This window comes from Musca autumnalis, unplaced genomic scaffold (assembly GCF_047663935.1).
Source record: "Musca autumnalis isolate F117 unplaced genomic scaffold, ASM4766393v1 scaffold_5, whole genome shotgun sequence".
In the NCBI taxonomy this organism is placed as follows: domain Eukaryota; kingdom Metazoa; phylum Arthropoda; class Insecta; order Diptera; family Muscidae; genus Musca; species Musca autumnalis.
Window position 1 is genome coordinate 141,802,308 of NW_027412088.1, and position 21,834 is coordinate 141,824,141.

Below are 21,834 nucleotides of genomic sequence, written 5' to 3' on the forward strand. Positions count from 1 at the left end.
TCAAGTCATGATAGCTCAATTAATTCATTTTACTAAAAACATCTTTACGTTCAGGATTATTATTGTCCACAATTTAAGATTAAAAAAAAAAAAAAACAAAATTAAATTCCATATAAGTGTGTAAACTAGTACTTGACCAATAATTATGTTAAAAAGTGATAATAAAAATGAATCAAAATAAATGATTTTTGTATGTTTTGAAATCTGTTCTGTGGAGTTTCCATCGATATCGTTTTTTTTTTTTGAAAAATTGATAAGGATATATCTTTATACCCTACACTATTAGTGGGCAGCAAATGATAAGTTGGTTGGATACCAAATAGTTAGATATCAATAGAAGCCGCTTTCTTGACGTAATAGAATAAAGTTACTTTGTCATTATTAGACAGCTGAATTCTTAGCACATGCACATACATACATACATATGTATGCTTTGAATGGTCGCAAGGCGGAATAAGAAGAAGAAGTGTTGCATCAACGTTATTGCCATACATGAAAAACGATGGATTGGGAAAAGCGTCACAAACCTAAAGTTGATGCACTGTGTTATAGCTGCCATGACACAAAGCATGAGTTTGGTTGCGGATTTGCAGTTGGTCGGAGGTTAAAACATCTGGTCTCCTGCTTCACCCCAGTGAATGAAGTACTCGCTACAATAAAAGCAAAATTCTTCAACATCAGCTTTATTTGTGCTCATGCTCCCACTGAAGACAAGGATGAACAGACCAAAGATATATTTTACGAGCGCTTCGAATAAATTTATGACCGTTGCCCTGCCCTTGACATTAAAATTATTCTAGGCGATTTTAATGCCAAAATTGGAATGGAGAATATCTTTGGCCCAACAGTGGGGAAATTCAGTCTCCACAGGGAAACATCTAACAATGGTGTTAGACTGATAGACCTTGCAGCTGCAAAAAACATGGTAGTTAGCAGTACCAGATTTAAGCATCTCGATATTCATAAGGGCACCTGGCTGTCGCCAGATCAAAGAACAAGTAATCAAATTGATCATGTTGTGATAGATGCAAGACATTCATCGAGCGTGTTGGATGTACGATCGTTCCGAGGAGCAAACATAGATTCGGACCACTACCTTGTTGCAGCAAAGGTACGTACCCGTCTAAACGTTGCAAATAAAGCACGAACAGATACAACGCGGAAGTTGGACATCGGGAGGCTGCAAACACAACAGATAGCCACAGCATATTCCACTTAACTAGCCCAATTGCTTAATGAAAGCACTCCTCGTCCCGATAACATATCAGCACAATGGCAAATATTGCCCAGAGACCACCACCAAGGAATCCAAGGTATGACCAGGAGTGTCGTGCTGCTACCGAAGAGAAAAATCAGTTGCAACGCGTAGCCCACGAGAGAGGTATCGCGAGAAAAGTAGAGAAAATAAACGTCTTTTCCGCAGGAAAAGAGAGAAAGAGAAGTGTGAAAAAATCGAGATGTACAGGAGCCAGAATGAAGTCCGAAAGTTCTACCAAAGAGTGAAACATCAAACTGATGGATTTAGTACAGGCACATCCTCCTGTAGAGGCCAGCAAGGCAATTTGGTGAATGATACAGATTTTGTGCTCAGTATGATGTTGGTATCCAATAGTAGTGAAGACGGCGAAGATACCACAGATCCAATCGCAGAAGATGTTATTGAATGTATACCGCCCAGCGAAGATTAGGTAATAAACCGTCTAAAGAATTATAAGGCTGCAGGAGACGATGGCTTACCAGCCGAGCTGTTTAAAACCGGAGACAACACACTGATAAGGTGTATGCATCAGCTAGTTACCACCTCTGGCAGGAAGAACGAGTACCCGACGATTGGAACCTGTGCCCTGTCCACAAGAAAGGAGATAAGACTGTATGCTCTAACTATAGGGGCAAATGTCTTCTCCCTATTGCCTACAACATAGCGTCAGGGATACTGTGCGAATGACCAAATGTGGCTTTAGACCTGGCAAATCCACCATTGAGCAGATATTTACCCTTCGACAAATCCTGGAGAAGACCCAAGAGATGCAGATCGACGCCTACCACCTTTTTGTCGATTATAAAGCAGTCTTCGACAGCCCCCTACGTTCAAAGGTATTCCAAGGCATGCCTGAATTTGGTATCCCTGCTCATTCGGCTTTGTAGAATGACATTAACTGATACTCGAACCTCTGTTAAAATAGGAAAGAACCTTTAGTACCAAAAGAGGTTTCAGACAAGGAGACGGTATCTCGTGTGATTTATTCAACATATTTCTGGAAAGGGTTATACGAGATGCGAAGGTCAGAAGAAATGGCACAATATATACAAAAGCCATATGTTACTTGCTTATGTCGATGACATTGACATCATGGGTCGATCGGTAAAGGACGTAAATGATACCTTTGCAAAAGTCGAAAGGGAATGTGCTGAAGTGGGTCTGGCTGTAAACGGCGAGAAGGCCAACTTGATGACCAACTGTTGACGTTGGTTCCTATAATTTTAGGGTAGTAAAACACTTCGTCTAACACGGCGCCGCCGTAAACACAACAAACAACATCAGTTGTGAAATGATACTATCCGTGCTAATGCATGGTTCCGAAGCGTGGGTACTTGCGCAAGCAGATAAGGCAATGCTTTGTGTGTTTGAGAGAAAAATTCTTCGAAAGATCGCCGGGCCTATCTGCGTTGACGGTGAATATCGCCGTCGTATGAACAATAAACGAATCGTGATGCAACTGCTGCGTTGGATAGTCCATATCATAAGAATGAGCGATGATGTACCCGCTAAAAAAGCGTATAAATACGGGCCACGCAAAACTGGCAGGCCAAGGCTTCGATGGAACAAACAAGTAGAAAAAAAGAGATGGGAAGACGCGGTATACAAAAAAGCGATTCAACAAACGGAGAGAATTGGAGATCATTTCTTAGTTCGGCTTATGGAACAAATGTTCTGTAATGGGCCAGCTAAGTTAACAATTAGAAGATTCTTACAGTTCTGGAACAAACATATTATTTAACACCCAAAAGAAGAAAAAAATAGCTATTTTCTAACTAATTAATTTACTTATTTACTAGGCGTTTACACCAGACAGTTTGTCTTCAATTACAACTCTGATTTACTAACACATGCATACATTTGTCGTTTGTCTCTCAGCTGTCCATCAGTTTTTCATGGACAGCCGGGTTGACAAATTTTTGCCATTTTTTGTGAAAAAGAAGTGAGATGATAATTCAAATGTGCTGAAAGCAAAAGAATATGTACAAAACAAAATATGTGAACGGAAAACAAAAAGAAATCGGTGATTTTCATTCATAATTTTACAACTGTTTTCGCAGTTGTCTGGACGCCTACGTCACACAGGCAAGTTGTGGGATTTTGACAATCAATACATGAACTCAACTGTCCTGTCATTTGTAAACGCAGGGTTAGATCATTGGATACTCCCATTTCATAACACAATATTATAAATTCCTATAAAAGTCATCCGAGTTATTCCAAAAATAAATACCTATTTGCACTGTATTTGTCCTAACAGTTTCAAACCCTACCCTACCTTTTAGATTATTGTATCCCATTGGGACAAACTATTTCCATGTGGTATTCATTTCATTGCAAAAATTATTCCATTCAAAAACCTATAACTTAGCAGTTTGTCTGTATGCAAATGATATTGGACATGAACTTGATTACATGGTTAATTACTTCGTAATGTTTATTCTGTTTTTGGTTGTTGTTCAAAGTTGTCAAATGATGATAATTTGTAATTGCGTGCATTCATTAACATTAATAATTTTGAGGCAACACGCCAGCCAACTAGCCTACATCGTTCATACCTTGTGTACAGGTATATGAATATGCATTATGACGACATTTTTATGTGTTTCAATATTTGTACAAGTGCGCCGCGGTTCAAGTTATTGTAATCTTTACCCGAGGAACAGAGGAAAATTTGTTACGTTTACATTGTACTCTAAGCCAACATAACGCTGAGAGGTTTAAATATCGTTGAAAAATATGATTGTGTCTTGCCTGAAACCTCATTTTCACAATCATCTAAAACAAACACGTCATTTATTTGACAGATGTTCCATGGAATTGAAACTTTCATCAAGCGTGCTTTTGAAATTCGTTTGGTGTAAATGCTACATAATTTAGCTAACAGCTTTAACCCGAGTTTGACAAATATTGAATGGAATTACAACTTTTTGCTGGTTTTTACGTATGCTCCGAAATCCACTGGATTTCACGAAATTATGAAATACACCCCCTTGTTTACACTTATTTTTTGCTGATTTCAAAAATATCCAATAATTAAGGTAGATGCATATGTGCAGCTGATGGAACATGAATTTTCATAACAAGTTTTTGCAAATTTAATTTATCGTTAAAAATATACGACAATATACAAATTTATAGTACGTTTATATATAACCGGATTAAACAAACCCGCTGGGTTTCAAATGTCAATTCCATTGCTTATATTTTAAATAAATCCTCATAAAGAAGGTTAAGCCTGCAAAAATTTATAATATAAACATGGTCTTACTGCTTTATTTCGAAAATAATCGTAAAATTGTCTATATCAACATACATATGTCAGAATTACTGTGTATTATACTAACAAATGTACAACTAATTTTTTTTCGTTAAAGCATCATATCGTCTGCTCCGTCGGAAAAGGTCGTAAGTCCACTTTTTTGGGAAATCGCGTTTTTGTTACACGATGATAGTACAAGTCAAAACACGTCGTATGCAACAAAGAAAATGGTAGTATGTCGCGTTTTTCTATATGTTTTGCCCTTGTCGGAAAAGGTCGTAAGTCCACAAAACGTACAAATTTGAGTATGAAAAGGTCGTAAGTCCACAGGAAAATGTATACTTTAAAAGAATGCTACAGCTAACGTACTTCAGATATAATGTTTAACGTCATCCATGGTTGGATTACAATGTAAAGAACTAGCCTACACCTTTGGATGATAATCGGATGATATTTGGCGGAGCCTGTGGACCAAACTTTTGAACAAAAATGTGATTATTTCTATATTGCAACGAAAACTTAAATTTGAAATCTATTTTCCTCATACATATATTGATAAATTTGTAAAAAAATCAAAATTTTTACTGTTTTTACTGTCGTATATCTTACTTAACTTTATCAACTGGTACTTTGTGGTTTCTCTAGGGACATTTATTCACATAACGAGATTAGTTTGTATTCTGAATTCAATAAAGTAATACCTTCTAACGGACGGGTAAGTGCAATGTTTATATTATTAAATGATTCTAAAATTATAATTGATTGAAATGTTATTAAACTAAGAAGACGTCATGGTTTTTGCTAACAAAGAGCAGTATGAATTTGGAATGGAATTAGACGATGGTGTCATGGGTCTAGTTCCCTATGGTTTTCACGGTGATTCTGAAAGCTCTGATGATGAACTTCCTAAACTCAAGAAGACATTACATGCTGAAGATTCTACATGGTTTGCAGACAAAAACAAAAGATGCTGTGAGTTGGGGCAGAAATACTTGGGAAGACAAAAAAGGACACTATTTGGGATTACAATGTAGCTAAGAAACCACGTACATTAACGGAATTAATCATGAAATTGAAGGAAAAGGTCGTAAGGCAAAAATACCAGCTCGTAAGTACAACTTGTTGTGTTTTATATTAAATATTAGCCGAACCGGTCCACGTTGCTGGCCCTTGAAACAGTTTATGTTACCTTTTCTTATGTCAATTAATTTTTTTTGCATCGCAAATTAGTTGGGATATGCAAGTGAATATCAATAACAAGTAAGAACGTCGTCAAATTCGGCCAGGCCGAACTTGTTATACCCTCCACCATGAGTTGTATTGAATTTTACTTCAATTAGTTTCCTTTCGTTTATGAAGTAGACTAGACTAATCTTCAAAATACCGAAATTCGGGTGGCACCGTTCTATGGGGCTATATGAAGGCGTGGGCCTATATAGACAAATTTATGGGAGAAAGTTTAATAGCCGAAACGAAGAATAAATACCAAATTTCAGCCATTTCGGAGGAATACTGAGGCCACACCTTCAAAATACCGGAAATCGGGAGAAGTAATAGAAACTTCTATACCAAATCACGAAGATCTATCTTAAAAATTGCGAGCTGTATCTTAATTTCAAAAGACGGACAGACGGTCATGGTTATACCGACTTAGAATTTTACTCTGGTCGGGTCTTATTGCTAAAATATGTACCCAGGATTGGGGAAACGGAATAGTTCGTAAGTTTTATATATATAGCGCATTTAAAAAATAGGGCACAGGTGTAACCCGCTCCTCCGAAATTCAACAAAATATATAGCCTACTTCTACCAACGGACATCCCTGTGCATAATCTGAAAATTACATGGAATAAGTACTTAGGGTCGGAGATTCAACAACCGTTGCCTCGCAAATTAATTTTCTGACCGATACCTTCATAACTTTTGCAAAAAAACATTTTTTAAAAAATAGCACCCGCCCCCTCCTAAATTCAAAAAATATAGAGTCTATTTTAACCTCAGAATTTCTCTGAAATTTAAAAAAATCGGTTCTTGAGTTTTTGAGTCTATGTGGAACATACAAACATAAACACATTGTCTTTTATATATAAGATTTCACACAAAAGTTTTGGTCCATTAAACCCGCTAATAATTATCTCATCACCATGTTAAATTGCAAGCTTATTCTTTGTCTTAAACTCAAATCATTCTTAAAATTTCGCTCCGATCGGAATATTACTGCGATCCACAGGACAGCTACAAAGTCGGGTAAAAATTGTGGGTTTGGTCCATTTCACACCTTTCGATCATAACCAACATCTAATGGGGTCACTTCCGGTCGGAACCCGACCTCTCCACAAAATTTCGTGACGATCGGTCCAAAATTGAGGTCTGGATTTTTATTACAATTGTTAATGGATGGACGGACACACATAGCTAGATCGCTTTATCTCGTCAAGATATGAAAAATGGCCACGGGAGGGGGTCTACGACGAATACTTCGCGATGTTTCGCGAATATTGGACAAAAAACTTATAAAGAGTGTTTTTTAAGCTAGATAGAACTTTAAATTGTAAAAGGTAACACAAAAAATTAAATTTTGATGAAACTTTTTTTATTTGTTTCAGTATACTCTGACAAATCATCATGAATAGACTCACGCTTGAATAACGATACGAAATTATCCAAATTTACTTTGAAAATCAGTCGTCGATTCGACCCGTTGTTTTATCGCAAAATTGTGTTCAGCGATGAGGCGCATTTTTGGCTTAACGGGTTTGTTAATAAGCAAAATTGCCGCATATGGAGTGAGACCAATCCACAATAGACCCTACAGACTCCATTACATCCAGAAAAATGCACCGTATGGTGCGGTTTTCACGCTGGTGGCATCATCGGACCTTATTTCTTCAAAAATGAGGCCGGAGCTCGCGTTACGGTCAATGGAGATCGTTACCGCACCATGATCAATGATTTTTTGTTTGAAAATATGGATGACATTAATCCGGAGGAGATGTGGTTTCAACAGGATGGCGCTACGTGCCATACGGCGAACGCAACCATCGACTTATTGAAATTAAAATTTGGCGATAAGTTGATTTCGAGAAGTGGACCTGTCAATTGGCCTCCAAGGTCGTGCGATTTGACACCTCTCGATTATTTCCTGTGGGGCTACGTGAAGTCACTGGTTTATGCTGATAAACCAGCAACAATTGATGCCTTGGAGGCCAGCATTGTTCGTGTTATTCGTGACATACGGCCAGCAGTGCTCGAAAAAGTGGCCAAAAATTGGACGTCCAGAATGCACTTCGTCAAGAACAGCCGCGGTGCCCATATGCCCGAAATCATTTTCAAATGTTAATGTCACGAATTGATCTTTCGAATAAAAAAAAAAATTTTGATTACAATTTAATTTTTTGTGTTATTTTTTACAATTTCAAGTTCTATCGGGCTTAAAAATAAAACACCCCTTTCCACATTGTTTCGTAAAGTATAAATATTTTATTTTAAAAACGTCCGTAAATTGTAGAAAAAGGTCGTAAGTCCCTACAAAAATACAAAACTGTACAAGGAAAAGGTCGTAAGTCCAAAGACATCCAATTATATCCCAAACGCGACGGAATTTTACCAAACAAAGTACAGGTATTGAAGCGGAATAAATAAACGAAAAATAATGCCTTTACCACCATAATAAAATTTTTAATACAGAAAGCGCTATAATGTTTTTTCTTCCTCCTGAAAAATTTATTGTGATGGACTTACGGCCTTTTCCGACGGAGCAGACGATATGTATTTTGAAATTTTGATTGATAAAGTTGTGTTCCAGAACTTGCAAAATAATACGACTTGCACAATTTTTCCTGTTTTGTTCTAGAAATGTGTTCCTGTACTAAACTCGCACTTCTCTTTAAACAAAAAATGGAGCAGAATAACATTTTCTGTTATACAAATTTGGCCAAGTAGAAACTAGCAGCTTGTTTGCTGGCATCTGATTGCCAGATACGTTGATTTTCCATTTCCGTTCCCACACTGTTTGAACAATTTTGTATAAGAAAGTTTTTTTTTTGACATTTCGCTCTTTTGCTAATTTTACCATGAAAAAAGTACAGGAACACAATGAAATATTAAATATTAATTTAATTGAATTAATTGAGCCACTGAGTACTGAAGAAGGATTCTAGGAAGACCAGAGACGCTAAGTTGACTTGATAGTAAAAAGGTTTCAAAAATACTTCTTATCTGCAAATTTGCAATAAGTTTAGTATACATATATACAAGTTTTCAAACTCAGTCTTTATCTAGCACCACATCTACATATGCCTGATGAGCTGAATTAAACCACCAGCGAAACGATCGTAGCATATTGGTTGGATGTGTGTGGACTTCGCTAGATATCACTTTTGCAATACAAACTCCTTAGGTCATGATAGCTCAATTAATTCAATTAAATAAAACTCTCACAAATAAATGACCTTCGTCCTAATAAGACAACAATTAAATAAAATTAAATATTAATATTTTAACAAACTAATTCAATTTTTCCACCTTGTTTACAAATTGTTGATATTAAAATTATTTGTTGCACCCATTCGCACATCTACCTTGTTTATTGTGATACGTGAAAAGTGTTGCAAATTTTGGTAGTCCATATTTATATTAGGCAATTTTCCTTGCGGCAATTGTCAGTTTGATGGAGAGAGGTGAGATATACGGTAACCCTTCGCCTCTCAACACCCTTTTGTCCAATTTACATTACGCTTCATTTACACATGCCAGTAAATTGGTGCCAATTGAGTACATGTATTATACTCGAAAATGCCGAAAAAGTGTTCGACTGGCATGCAGTTTTCTTGTGTGTTTACACATGCCAGTGCAAGTTCAATTCCAAAATTATTTTAAGCCGCATATAACACACAAAATTGCATTATATTTCAGATTTAAAACACAATTCATAACATATTTTACTATTTATACCCTATACCACAATGTGGAAAAGGGTATAATAAGTTTGTTTTCCCAAAAATTCATGTAACGCCGCGAAATATTCGTCGTAGACCCCTCATGTGGTATACCAAACTTCATATCTCGACGAGATAAAGCGATTTAGCGATGTGTGTCCGTCCGTCCGTCCGTCCGTCTGTCCGTCCATTAAAAATTGTAATCAAGCTAGAGGCCGCAATTATGGACCGATTGTCACGAAATTTAGTATGGAGGTCGGGTTTGGACCAGAATAGAACTGATTAGTTTTTGGCGATGATCGTGAAATGTTAAAGGGATGAAATGGACCAAAAACAAAATTTTTGCTCGATTTTGTAGCCGCTCTGTAGGTCGCAATAATAGTCCGATCGGCGCGAAATTTTAAACGTAGTTTTGGTTTGAGATGAAGAAGTAGCGTCAAGTCAACGGTATGATCGGATAATATTTAGCGGGTTAAATTGATCAAAACTTTTGTGTGAAAATTGGTAAAATTTCTAATGCACATCTTATAACAGCTAGCCCGGAAAGCTAGTGCACAGGGATAGTGGTATAGGGTATCACATGGTCGGCCCCGTCCGACTATAGTCTGTTCTTACTTGTTTTATTTTATTTCGTTTTAAAAAGATTGTTTTCAGTCAACCTATATTTGCATGAAAAACATCAAAATTATGTCTTTACTAACCACTAATATATTGCAGCTGCCAAGACGAATTATTTGTGTTTCCTAATCTTTTTGAAAATATGCATTAAATCTTTGCATTCTTAAAAGAAACAAAAATGTACATGGATTAAAAAATAGTCTCGGCAACTCTTTTTTCATTTTCGACATATCATTGGCAGCCAGCTCAAAATTTTGCTGGCATGAAAAATCTAGTGCCAGTGGAGTCGACAATTCAAAAAATGTAATTGTGGTAGTAAAATATTGTGTATGTATTGAATTTTTCGAACTGTCACTGGCATGTGTAAAGGTTGGGTTAACAACTTTTTCGTCATTTAGAGCTGATTCGTCATTTATTTGCTAAAACAGGCAACATTTTGCGTCATTTGCCATACAAAAATAAATGACGATAGCTGCGTCATTTATTCTAAACAACGCACGAAAACACCATACTATTATACGCAACCCTGCTTTTTCGCCATAAACTATCAAAAAATGCAACTGTTTTATGATGTCTTTGTTTGTTTGTGTGTGTTGTAGAAAAACAAAAATATTCAAACGATGACAAAAGTGAAAATAAATGGTTAAAAAACTTGCAAAAAGTATGTTTTTTTGTTTTTGGAATTAATTTAAGTTATTTGATACACATTTGTGTTGTGAAATTCCTATTTTTCAGAATAAATATATTGTGTGCGTGTGTTTGTGTTATTGTATAAGTGTGTATATGCGATTGTGTGAGTAAGCAAATGACGCAAAAAAACAGATGTAAATACACTTCATTTGATTCTAGGATTTTGTTGCAGTCGGAGAACTTACTAGAAGCCTGGTTAGTTCCTTTTGAGAGCACACCAAAGACGTTTGTGTTTTTTTTTTTATAATGGTTTATTGTGAATTCAGTTTTACAGGTTGATATGAAATAAAGCTTATGGTAATGACAAATTAATTGTTGATTGGTATGATGATGGATGTACGAATTCAGTATTGGTGAATTGAAAAGGTGATGAAATATGATGAAATTTGATGAAAGAGTTAGTGAGTGAGTAGGTAGGTTACTAGGTAGGTAGCTTCAAAATTGTATGAACGCACGGCTTCTTTTCTCCCGAACAACTGACAAAAATTCAAACGATGAAATAGATTTTGACATTTAAATGTCAAAGATGATTAGTTATTTTCAACGGCGGTAATGTTACCCCTAATCGGCGGCAACATTCCCCCCTCCGTAAGCGGGTCCAGTTCTCCCGCCTTACCTTTCTCTCCATTGCCGACGTCCAACACAGCTATCTTGGAAACAGGGCGGTGTACAATGCCATTCTTAGTCTGGACCGTGGCACGTCTGACTTGACCATCCTTCGCAACGATACGGTCTATTACAACTCCTCTAAGCCAGCAGTTTCTAGGTTGGTGCTCGTCTACAATGAGAACCACATCTCCTATGTCAACTGGTTTCTGTCTCTCAAACCATTTACTTCGTCTTGTAATTATAGGTGCGTATTCTTTCAGCCAGCGCTCCCAGAAACGATTTGCGAACGCCTGGACTTGGTTCCATTTCTCTCGTAGATTGGTATCCTTCGTAAAAATTGGTTTGTAACCCGTAGATGAGCCAAGCAGCAGGTGGTTGGGGGTTAAGGCTTCATCGTCCTCTGACTCTAGGGATACAAACGTTAATGGTCTTGAATTTATTATAAATTCCACTTCAATTAATGCGCTTCTCAATGTCTCGTCATTAAACTTATTATTCGGATAGGCTTGATGTAGCACGGTCTTCACTGATCTCACAAGCCGCTCCCATGCTCCACCCATATGTGGAGCTGCCGGAGGATTGAAGTACCATTTAATGTCGTCGAAACTCCTTGCTAATTCGCTTTCGCTGAGCCTTTGAAGTTCTTCTCGTAAAATCCTTTCTGTGGCCTTAAAGTTGGTGCCGTTATCGCTATAGATTACCCTTGGGTAACCACGTCGTCCAATGAAATTCCTTAGGCACATTATACATGATGACGTATCTAGGCTATGAGCGACCTCCAAATGTATGGCGCGCGTTGTCATGCAGGTGAATATTACACCCCATCTCTTCTCTGATCTTCTTCCAAATGTTACTATCATGGGACCGAAGAAGTCGATGCCGGTATAGGTGAAGGGCTTTTCGTAGGCTCCTAGCCTACCTTTAGGAAGAGACCCCATTAAGGGTATCTTGGGCGATGCTGTTGTTATCTTGCAATGTTGACAGTTCTTCCTCACGGTTTTGTATAAAACTCGCAATTTCGGTATGTGGTACTGACCCTTAAGAGAGTTGATGACGGTTTCGTGCGAAACATGGTGGTACTTCTCGTGGTAGTGCTTGATGATCAACGAAGTTACTTTGTGCTTCGGTGGTAACACAATGACATCTACATAACCTCTCAAATGTTCGATGCGACCATGTATCTTGATGAGTCCATCCTTTTCGTCTAGAAATATATCTAAACCTCTTAGTGGTGAATCACTTTCAATACGCTTACCTCTCTTCAGGTTGTAAATTTCTATGGGAAATACATCTAACTGGGCTTGCTTTAATAGAACTGTTTTTGCTTGACATATCATCTCATGGGAAACTTCGTCTGGTTTTCTTTCTCCTCTGGATGACGCCCTCAGTTTCTTCATATACAGAAACCATTTTGCAGTGGCTCTGTACAGTCTTCTCCAATCAGAAAAATAGTCGATATTAATAGTAGTTGTGTGCTCCTTAGTGTGCACCTCCAAATAGTATGTTCTAACTTCTGTTGTGTCCGCTGTTCCACGATCCTTACATCGTGGCCAATTGTCTTCACTCTGTAACAGGAAATTTGGTCCGGAAAGCCACAATTCGGTGTTTGCTTTCGGGTTATCTTTCGTGGCTAAGTCCGCTGGATTATGTTTACTTGGCACCCATTTCCATTGTCTTGCCATCACCAGGGCTATTGAAACTTGATCTCGTTTTTTGATTCTCAAATAACATATTGCTGCATAACCAAATTCTCCTGCATCCACGAATACGTGCAATTCTACCTCGTCCGCTTCTTGAAGATGGTCGGAATAGCAACGGGGAATTTCTAGTGCGGTTATAAGCGGTAATTTTCTTTTCCATTTCTCCCACTTCTCAGCTAGGTCTCTGTTCAATGGTTCATCCCATTCGATTCCGGAACGCCATATCTCTTGGAATAGTATCTTCAAATCTATTGTATATAAAGATGCGAATCCCAGTGGATCGTATATGGACATCAGTACCTTTAACACTTCTCTCTTGGTAGGTATTATTTCTTGGTCCAATATTCTTCGTTCCAACTTTGGGAATTTAAAAATATACTGGAATACGTCCTTACTAGGATCCCAATGAACTCCTAGAATCTTTTCAGTACAGCCCAGCTCTCTTGGGTTCTGAGTGAAACTCTTGTTTTCGTGCAGATGGTCCAGTACAGCTTGTGAGTTGGATGACCAGTTTCTAATCTTAAAACCGGCTGAAGCATGTATTTGCGAAATTTGATCAGCTAAACGTTTGGCATCCTCCTCGTCGTCTACGCTGTCTATCAGATCGTCGACGTAGTGATACTTCTTTATAGCTTCCACTGCTCTCGGATATTTACCCCCGAAACGATCTGCATTTTTGTTTCTTATGAAATGTGCAATACATGGTGCAGCATTCAGGCCGAATGTCAATGCTTCCATTACGTAATGTCCCGGCTCTGGCTCACCCTCATTCCACCACAGAAATCGCTGCGCATGATAGTCTTCATTTCTAATTCGTATTTGGTGGAACATTTCGGCTATGTCTCCACATATAGCGACTTTGCCTACTCTAAACGTCAAGAGAATATCTAATAAAGATGTTAGAAGATCCGGACCGGCGAGCAGGAAGTCGTTGAGTGAAACTCCATTCGTCTTGGCTGCTGCGTCCCACACTAATCTGGCTCTATCAGGCTTGTTTGGATTGCAGGTAATGAAGATAGGTAAATACCAAACACGAGACTCACTTCCGCCTATTTCGTCTTCATTCAGCTTACGTGCATATCCTTTTTCTATTAGATTGTTAAACTCTTTCGTTACCTTTATTTTTAAATTACTGTCTTTATCCATTTTCTTCCGTAGACATACTGCTCTCTTATATGCAGTCCCATAACTATCTGGCAATGTTACTTCTTCACTACGCCATGGTAAACCCACTTCAAATCTACCATCTATGTATTTCGAGGTGGCATCAAGTACTGAGAGAGCCTTTTCATCTTCTGTTGAGTGGATAGTCTTACTGGGTGACGATTCAAGTGCATACATTCTATTCACTGCTTCATGTATCTTCTCGTACTTCCCCTCACACTCACACAAATGGATATTTACCTGGTAGTCTTTTGAGTTTGTGTTTACGTTGCCTTGTACAGCCCAGCCTAAACGTGTCTTCGTTGCAATGGGACAGTCCCAGGGACCTTCACATATCTTCAATGGAACAGCCAAATTCCAATTGTCCGCTCCAATTAGTATTGTTGGTTTCACCTTTTTATATGATGACAATGGAATCGATGATAAATACGGGTATTTTGCTTTTATCGAATCCGCGTCCAGTGACTGCAGCGGTAGCGACAGATTCCTTACTGTATGGACACCCTTCAACTTAAACATGGGCTTGGTTGCTGGATTGGATACACTTACACTTTCTACATACAATGACTCCACCGTTCGCTTTGTTTCTCCTGTCCACTTCAGGCATATTGTTTCTTCTTTGCCGCGTAGATTCATAGCGTTGAATATGTATTCTTCCATCAATGTTACTGATGAACCTTCGTCCAGGAATGCATATGTGTCTATATATTTACCTTCTGCATGTACTCGAATTGGTAATATTCGGAAAAGACTTGCATCGTTTTGTACTTGATGAGAATGTACATTTCCAACATTTGCTTCTCTTTTCTGTTCACGATCGTTCATGTTCGTTGTGGCCGCCGCCGCCGCCTCATGAAGTAGTGGATGATGTTTTTCTTTACATCCATTAATTCCACACTCTCTGTCGACGAAGCATTTTCGACGATGTGATCCTAAGCATCTTGTACATACTCGATGTTTACGAACAATTGCCCACTTTCTTTGGCTGGACAATTTTCCAAACAATGAACACTTTGACAGCTTATGTCCTACACTCTTGCATGAAAAACATTTCATATTTACTGGTGTGTCCTCTGTATGTGTGTTCAAAGTCACATTCTTCTTTGAGAACACTGGGGTGGCTACTTGAGACGCAGCCATTGCTATAGTGTACAGCCATTCACTAAAACTCTTCAATACTGGTACACCTATCGGCTTCTGCGTCATCGCCCACTGTAGTTTGTAATTATTCGACAATTTGTCCAACAACTCTCTTACCAACATTGGATTGTTGAGATGTGCCTCCAGTTGGCATGCTTCTATAGTCGAGCAAATGTTTCTCACACACATTGCAAAATCAATTATCGCTTCCAGCTTATCCTTTGGTGGTGGCATTTGTCGAGCCTTGTCTATCATGCGATCCAATATTAGTTCTGGCCTTCCAAAATACATTCGTAACGTGTCAATTATTTCCGGCACCATTTGTGGCAGTAACAGTTTGTTACGAACCATTTCCCTTGCTCTCCCTTTTAGGCACTGCTGCAAACGAATCAAATTCTCTGCGTTTGAATATCCACCTATGGAAGTACTGTTTTCGTAACTGCTTATAAAAATGGGCCACTCTTCTGGATCTCCATTAAATGGGGGTAACTCTTTTGGTAGTATCTGCCTTGCAGATAATTGTTGTGGTGTTGGCTGATTAATTGTAACATTATTACTTGGGAATACAACTTGCTGAAACGACAAAACATTATTATTATGTTGAGCATTTGGTAACTCGCCACGTTGCTGCATGATTTCATATTTTCTTTGTAGAAACTGTTGGTTTAATTTTCTCTCTTCTTCTAGAAACTGCAACTCCAACGTTCTCTTTTGGTTGGCAACATCATTGTATTCTGTGTTGACAGTATTACTTTGTTGTTGGCTATTTGCTGGACTGTAATACGATGTATGTTGCAGCAACATTGTTGCTGGTTGATTTTGTGTAACGTATATTCCGTTTGCGCTTGAGCATGATCTTGCTTGTTGAACGAACTGTTGTTGTTGTTGTTGCACACCCGTTGGTTTCATTACGCCAATGCTTGGTGTGGTGCTTTTTGTTGATGACGTCATTATTCCCCCGCTGTACGTGTTATGCGGCGATGAAACAATCGTTGTCAATAACTGCTGTTGTCCCAATGGGACTGTTGATACTACCCCACTGCATATTGGTGGGTAGACTGGCATTGTTGCTTGACTATACAAAGATGTGCTACTTCTGTCGTCGCCACTTACCCTTGTATATTCTTGTGTTTGTGTCGATGCTGCATTAGTACTTGTATCTGCTGCCACTGGTGTTGAACGTTGTTGTACATTACTGTCGGACGATATGGTAAATGCACCTCCTTCCATGGCTGCAATCGTCTGCATTTCCAATGCTGAGGAATCTGATACAAACTCCGGTGGTGTACTGTAGTTCTGAAGTGGTGGTGACAACTCCTGGGTCATGTTCTGTGTTGACGACCTCGCCAATTCCGCCACACACGATTCGCAATTCCAATCGAGGTTCTGTATTTCGTCACCTACCTTTGCACAATCGTAGTGGCACCAACCGTTGCAGGTGTCACACCGAACCATTCTGTCGTTATCCACTTTTCGGCACATAACACAGCTTCGAGTTTTCTTTTTTGCTGGCATCTTGCACTTTCCTTCTTACTGACCTGTTTGAATTCCTTTTCCTTTTAAGGCTTCTTCAGACAGTCAGGATCTCAATTCCTGGGATATCTTCTAGTCCAATCTTGACGATGTCAATCAGGAACTTTCCATATAATTTTGAAGAATTGTTGCAGTCGGAGAACTTACTAGAAGCCTGGTTAGTTCCTTTTGAGAGCACACCAAAGACGTTTGTGTTCTTTTTTATAATGGTTTATTGTGAATTCAGTTTTACAGGTTGATATGAAATAAAGCTTATGGTAATGACAAATTAATTGTTGATTGGTATGATGATGGATGTACGAATTCAGTATTGGTGAATTGAAAAGGTGATGAAATATGATGAAATTTGATGAAAGAGTTAGTGAGTGAGTAGGTAGGTTGGTAGGTAGGTAGCTTCAAAATTGTATGAACGCACGGCTTCTTTTCTCCCGAACAACTGACAAAAATTCAAACGATGAAATAGATTTTGACATTTAAATGTCAAAGATGATTAGTTATTTTCAACGGCGGTAATGTTACCCCTAATCGGCGGCAACAGATTTCGTAAAACGAAATCATTTAATGTGCATATGTAAATTGGACTTTTCTCACCGACAAATATGGACGTACTTTTTAGGCAAAAACAGGGTTGTACATCATGAGTACTGTGATTTCGTTGTTGATTTGGCTGAAATCACGAAATGAGATGATTTCGTTCTTGTATGCGAAATCACGGTAAATTTTTCTTGATTTCGCGCGAAATCACGAAAGATGTCGAATGTAAACCAAGCATTCAATTGCTTCTCTTACTACTACTATAACTGGTGATTTATTGACTGTTTCGCGTTTTCAAATTAGTGATTTCTCCCTAAATGGCTGTCAAAACATTATTAACCATGTTTTACTGTTTACCAATATACCTATGGTAAATATAATATAGTAAGTTCGTTTGCATTTGCAACGATAATTATTGGGCTATCGCAATGTTGCGGTGATTATAATCAATACAATTAGAGATTCCAATTTGGGAATTTAACAACATTGAACAAACAACAAACACTCTATAAATACAATTTACGATAATAATGCCGGCCTAATCTCGTCGCGGTTGAAGTTAACAGTAGCATTATCTAGAGATTATATTTTCTAATCAAAACTCCCAAGGGGGTTTTGTTGTTCGGTCGACCTTAACATTGTTTATGTGCGTGGAATGCATTATATTAGGGTAGTATGCACATGAGTTTGCGTTTATATTGTAGTAGTTTAATATGACTAATACCCCGGTTACACTATTGAAGGTTAACCCACTGGGTTTAATATATCCAGTGGGTTACAGCGTGTTTTTGTAAAAAGTGTTTGCCCATTCGTTCGTCGATTTCATAAACGAAGACACAATTCGGTTTTCATAGCGGTTGACGTTTGTATTCGTGTGACAAACAAATGAAAGCTTTTTATTTTCGTATTTTTTTTTGGTTTTCGTAACAAAATCAGACGAACGAATACGTCAAAAATAAACGAATGGAAAAGACCCATCGTTTTGAATGAAAATTAAATAATTTGAGTAATAAATGGCACAAAACACACGAAAACTGGAAGGGAATGCAATTTTATTTATTTCCTTAGAAGCACACGCGTATATGTACATCCGTTTCTTCATATTATCACAATTATTTTTTGACACATTTGATTACATTTTTTTCTTATTTTTTGTTTTTCATCTGTTTATCGGGGTTGCCATCAAGTAACACATTTTACGTGCAGATGCCTATGCAAAATTCACAAAATAAGTATAATGGAAACCCTAAAATATAAAAGCTTTTATGAAATAGACGAAAGCTTTCAGATAAAAACGAATGGTTCGTAAAATTTTACAAGAACCAAATTTTGAACGTATACGTTTTAGTACGAACGGTTCGTGTGACAGGCAAGCATTTTTACAAAAACACCCTGTTAATCTTTGCTGGTTACACTTAGCTTTTCGAGGATATAAACTGTCAGCTGATGTTTGTTTACGTATACATACAAAATAACTAATAAAGTCGTGTGTTACACTTTTACAATTTCTCGTATGAGATATCGTCGCCTCTTTGTTCATATTCGTATATTTTACACACAGGGATACATTTTTGCATCATGGTATCAATCGTACCTTTTGTTAAAAAAGTGTCTAATGAAAAAAAAAAATAAATAATTTTATGATTTCCAAATAACTTTAGATTTATTAACTACATAAAATCTCATGCGACCAATCGTAAACGTGTAAAACACGACAAACTCTGTTGCAAAAACAGTTGCAACTTTTGGTACTTTTTGAGTAGAGTTGGATTTTTTTGCACAAATACCGAATACAACACTGTATTTTTGGTGGATTTGTGCCGGATTTAAAATAAACCCAGCCATGAGAGGATTTAATTTTTGTATGGCAAATCTGGTCAGATTTGAGTAGATTAAGCAAATAAATCCTCATGAAGTGGGTTAACCCGGCAAAAAGCTGTAGTGTAACCGGGCTATAAATAATTAAGAATTTCCTGCGAAGTTTGAAAAGAATTTGTTTGGTATTGAAAAGATAAATCCGCTGGATTTACCACTAAAATTAAAATGTACTATAATAATTACCAATAAAATAATCGTCACAGCCCTTGTCATATAAGTAGTGTACAAATCTGGGGGAGTTAGTCTTTAGTGGACTGTAGCGGTTAGTTAGGTTTTGTGGTGACAAACTCTTTCAGATTTGTAAAACAGCAAAAGTTAATGAAAAAGCAGAAAAGATTAATTTAGATTTGTTGCGGATGAACAAAAAAGTTTAAGTTTTATTTCTTGATGACAAGGCGGTTTAGGCTCAAGAGAAGTAAAAATAAATGCTGAAGCCATTTGCATACAGTTACAATTCAGCGAAATAAATGTCATTTTAAATTAAGAGATGAGGCCTGTTCGATAACCCAGAAGTTTGTACAAATTTGTACAAACTTTTACAAAATGCTGTTCGATAACAAACTTGTTCAATAAAGGAGAAATGAGAAGTAGTTTCAAGTACTTGCAAGTACTTTTTACTTGCGAGGTTATCGAACAGACCGATGGTAGCCTGTGATAATTGAGTGAAAGCTTTATTATATGTAAAGGCTACCAGATCGTTTAATATTATTCAAAGTTCAAATTAGTAATTCAAATTCTTAATACTAGCTGTTGAACTCGCCTTAACAAGTAGATCTTTATAATGCAAAACTAGATTAAAAATACCACGATACAATTTCTTTTATATATGTCCCCTGGCATTTCTAGATCTATTTATAGTGCAAAGTTTGTTTTTATAAAAATATTACGTTTCTAGACTTTGAATGTGATTATTATCGTCGATGATGATCATCATCATTCAAAGTCTAGTAAAGATAATGACAGACATCATGTCGTTTGTAGTCATCAATTTAATATACATATATTATTGTCAAGATAATGAATGAAGTTAATTACGAGTAGCTGAATATAAATTATAAATAAAGACTTGCATTCATTTTGGGAAAATGGATTCAATGAACTGTTAATGAAAATACACTGAAATTATATTGCATAATAAAAGTGATAATTATTATTTTAGCGTTGGTGGAACGGTCTAATCGCGATTTTAGGATTTTAGCGTTACTGAACATTGTTGGGAGTTGCAATACTAAGTTAATTATGCAATTTTAATGTAAAACAGGTAACAGTTCTGTCGGACCATGGGATATTCGGAACTTATATGCAATAATTAGTTTTTTTCTGTCCACAATTTTAGGTGGATAAGTTTTTAGCTAATTTTAGCTAATTCGGTCAGCAAAAATCTTGAAAATGGCAATGGCAAATGACACATTGTTACCAGATCTATCATTTTTCCCGTTCCTTTAATTTTCTGGTAAAACTTGTCATGAGAGACCAATTTTGACAATTTTCTCTTTTACCACTTATACCATTAAAAACCCAGCAAAACGTTCGATGCCAAAGATGCCATTCAATCATGGGTGCAAGTGAGCTGGCATGTCATCTTTTTAGCATCTTCATCGATGAAATTTATATGAGCGTGGACCCCAAAAGATGCTATTAATTTTTGGATCCAAAGCATGTCATTTACACCAATGCTTTGACATGTCATTTTCACCAATGCTTTGGCATGTCATTTCCACCAATGCTCTTGCATGTCATTTTCACCAATCCTTTGCAATGACGACGAAGGTTTTAACAACTTTGGTTGTGATTTCGAGCCTCCGAAAACATCAAGCCTATTGTAAATAAATAATCTTATATTTAGAAAAATGTGTATAAATAAAAACACAAAATTCATCTCTATTGGATCCATGGAATGGGTTCAAATGCTGATGAAAAAATCGGATCTTTCACGACTTCCTTTGCATTGGTTCAAATGCTAATGAAAAGATCAGATCTTTCACGACTTCCTTTGCATTGGTTCAAATGCTAATGAAAAGATCAGATCTTTCACGACTTCGTTTGAACCAATGCAAAAGATGCCGTGAAATCACGTCATCGCATGAAACCCCTTCCTTCAAATTTTGCTGGGAAAGTAAAGGAACAAAGCTATAGTTAAGTTTTTGTTGGTGAGAGTGGGTGCTGAGACGCAAATGGTTACAATATGCCTCACCTCTCTCTCCTTCAAATTGACAAGGAAAATTGCCTAATATAAATTTGGACTAAGCTTCGTTTTTCTATTTATTAAATATTTATACCCTACACCACTATGTGGTAAGGGGTATTATGTGTTAGAGCATTTGTATGTAACATACAAAAGGAAGCGAGATAGACCCATAGTTCCTTCTAGGGATATACATAGAATCACTTTCTGAGTCGATTTATGCATGTCCGTCCGTCCGTCCGTTCGCAACATACAGGTCGCATTTGTTGACCGATTTCGCTGAAAATTGGGGAATACCCCCATATAACGGTACCTCCCGATTTAAG

General features: G+C 37.3%; 2 protein-coding genes across 3 annotated transcripts in view; both read right to left on the bottom strand.

The window, feature by feature from the left end:
- The window catches only part of Fatp3 (Fatty acid transport protein 3), a 203,467-nt gene that overhangs the window by 15,901 nt on the left and 165,732 nt on the right, over positions 1-21,834 (bottom strand). The gene's annotated exons all lie outside the window — the stretch shown is intronic.
- Positions 11,296-16,833, bottom strand: LOC141386779 (uncharacterized). The gene has a single exon (XM_073955693.1). It carries the CDS (start codon positions 16,831-16,833, stop codon positions 11,296-11,298), a length of 5,538 nt encoding a protein of 1,845 aa, XP_073811794.1.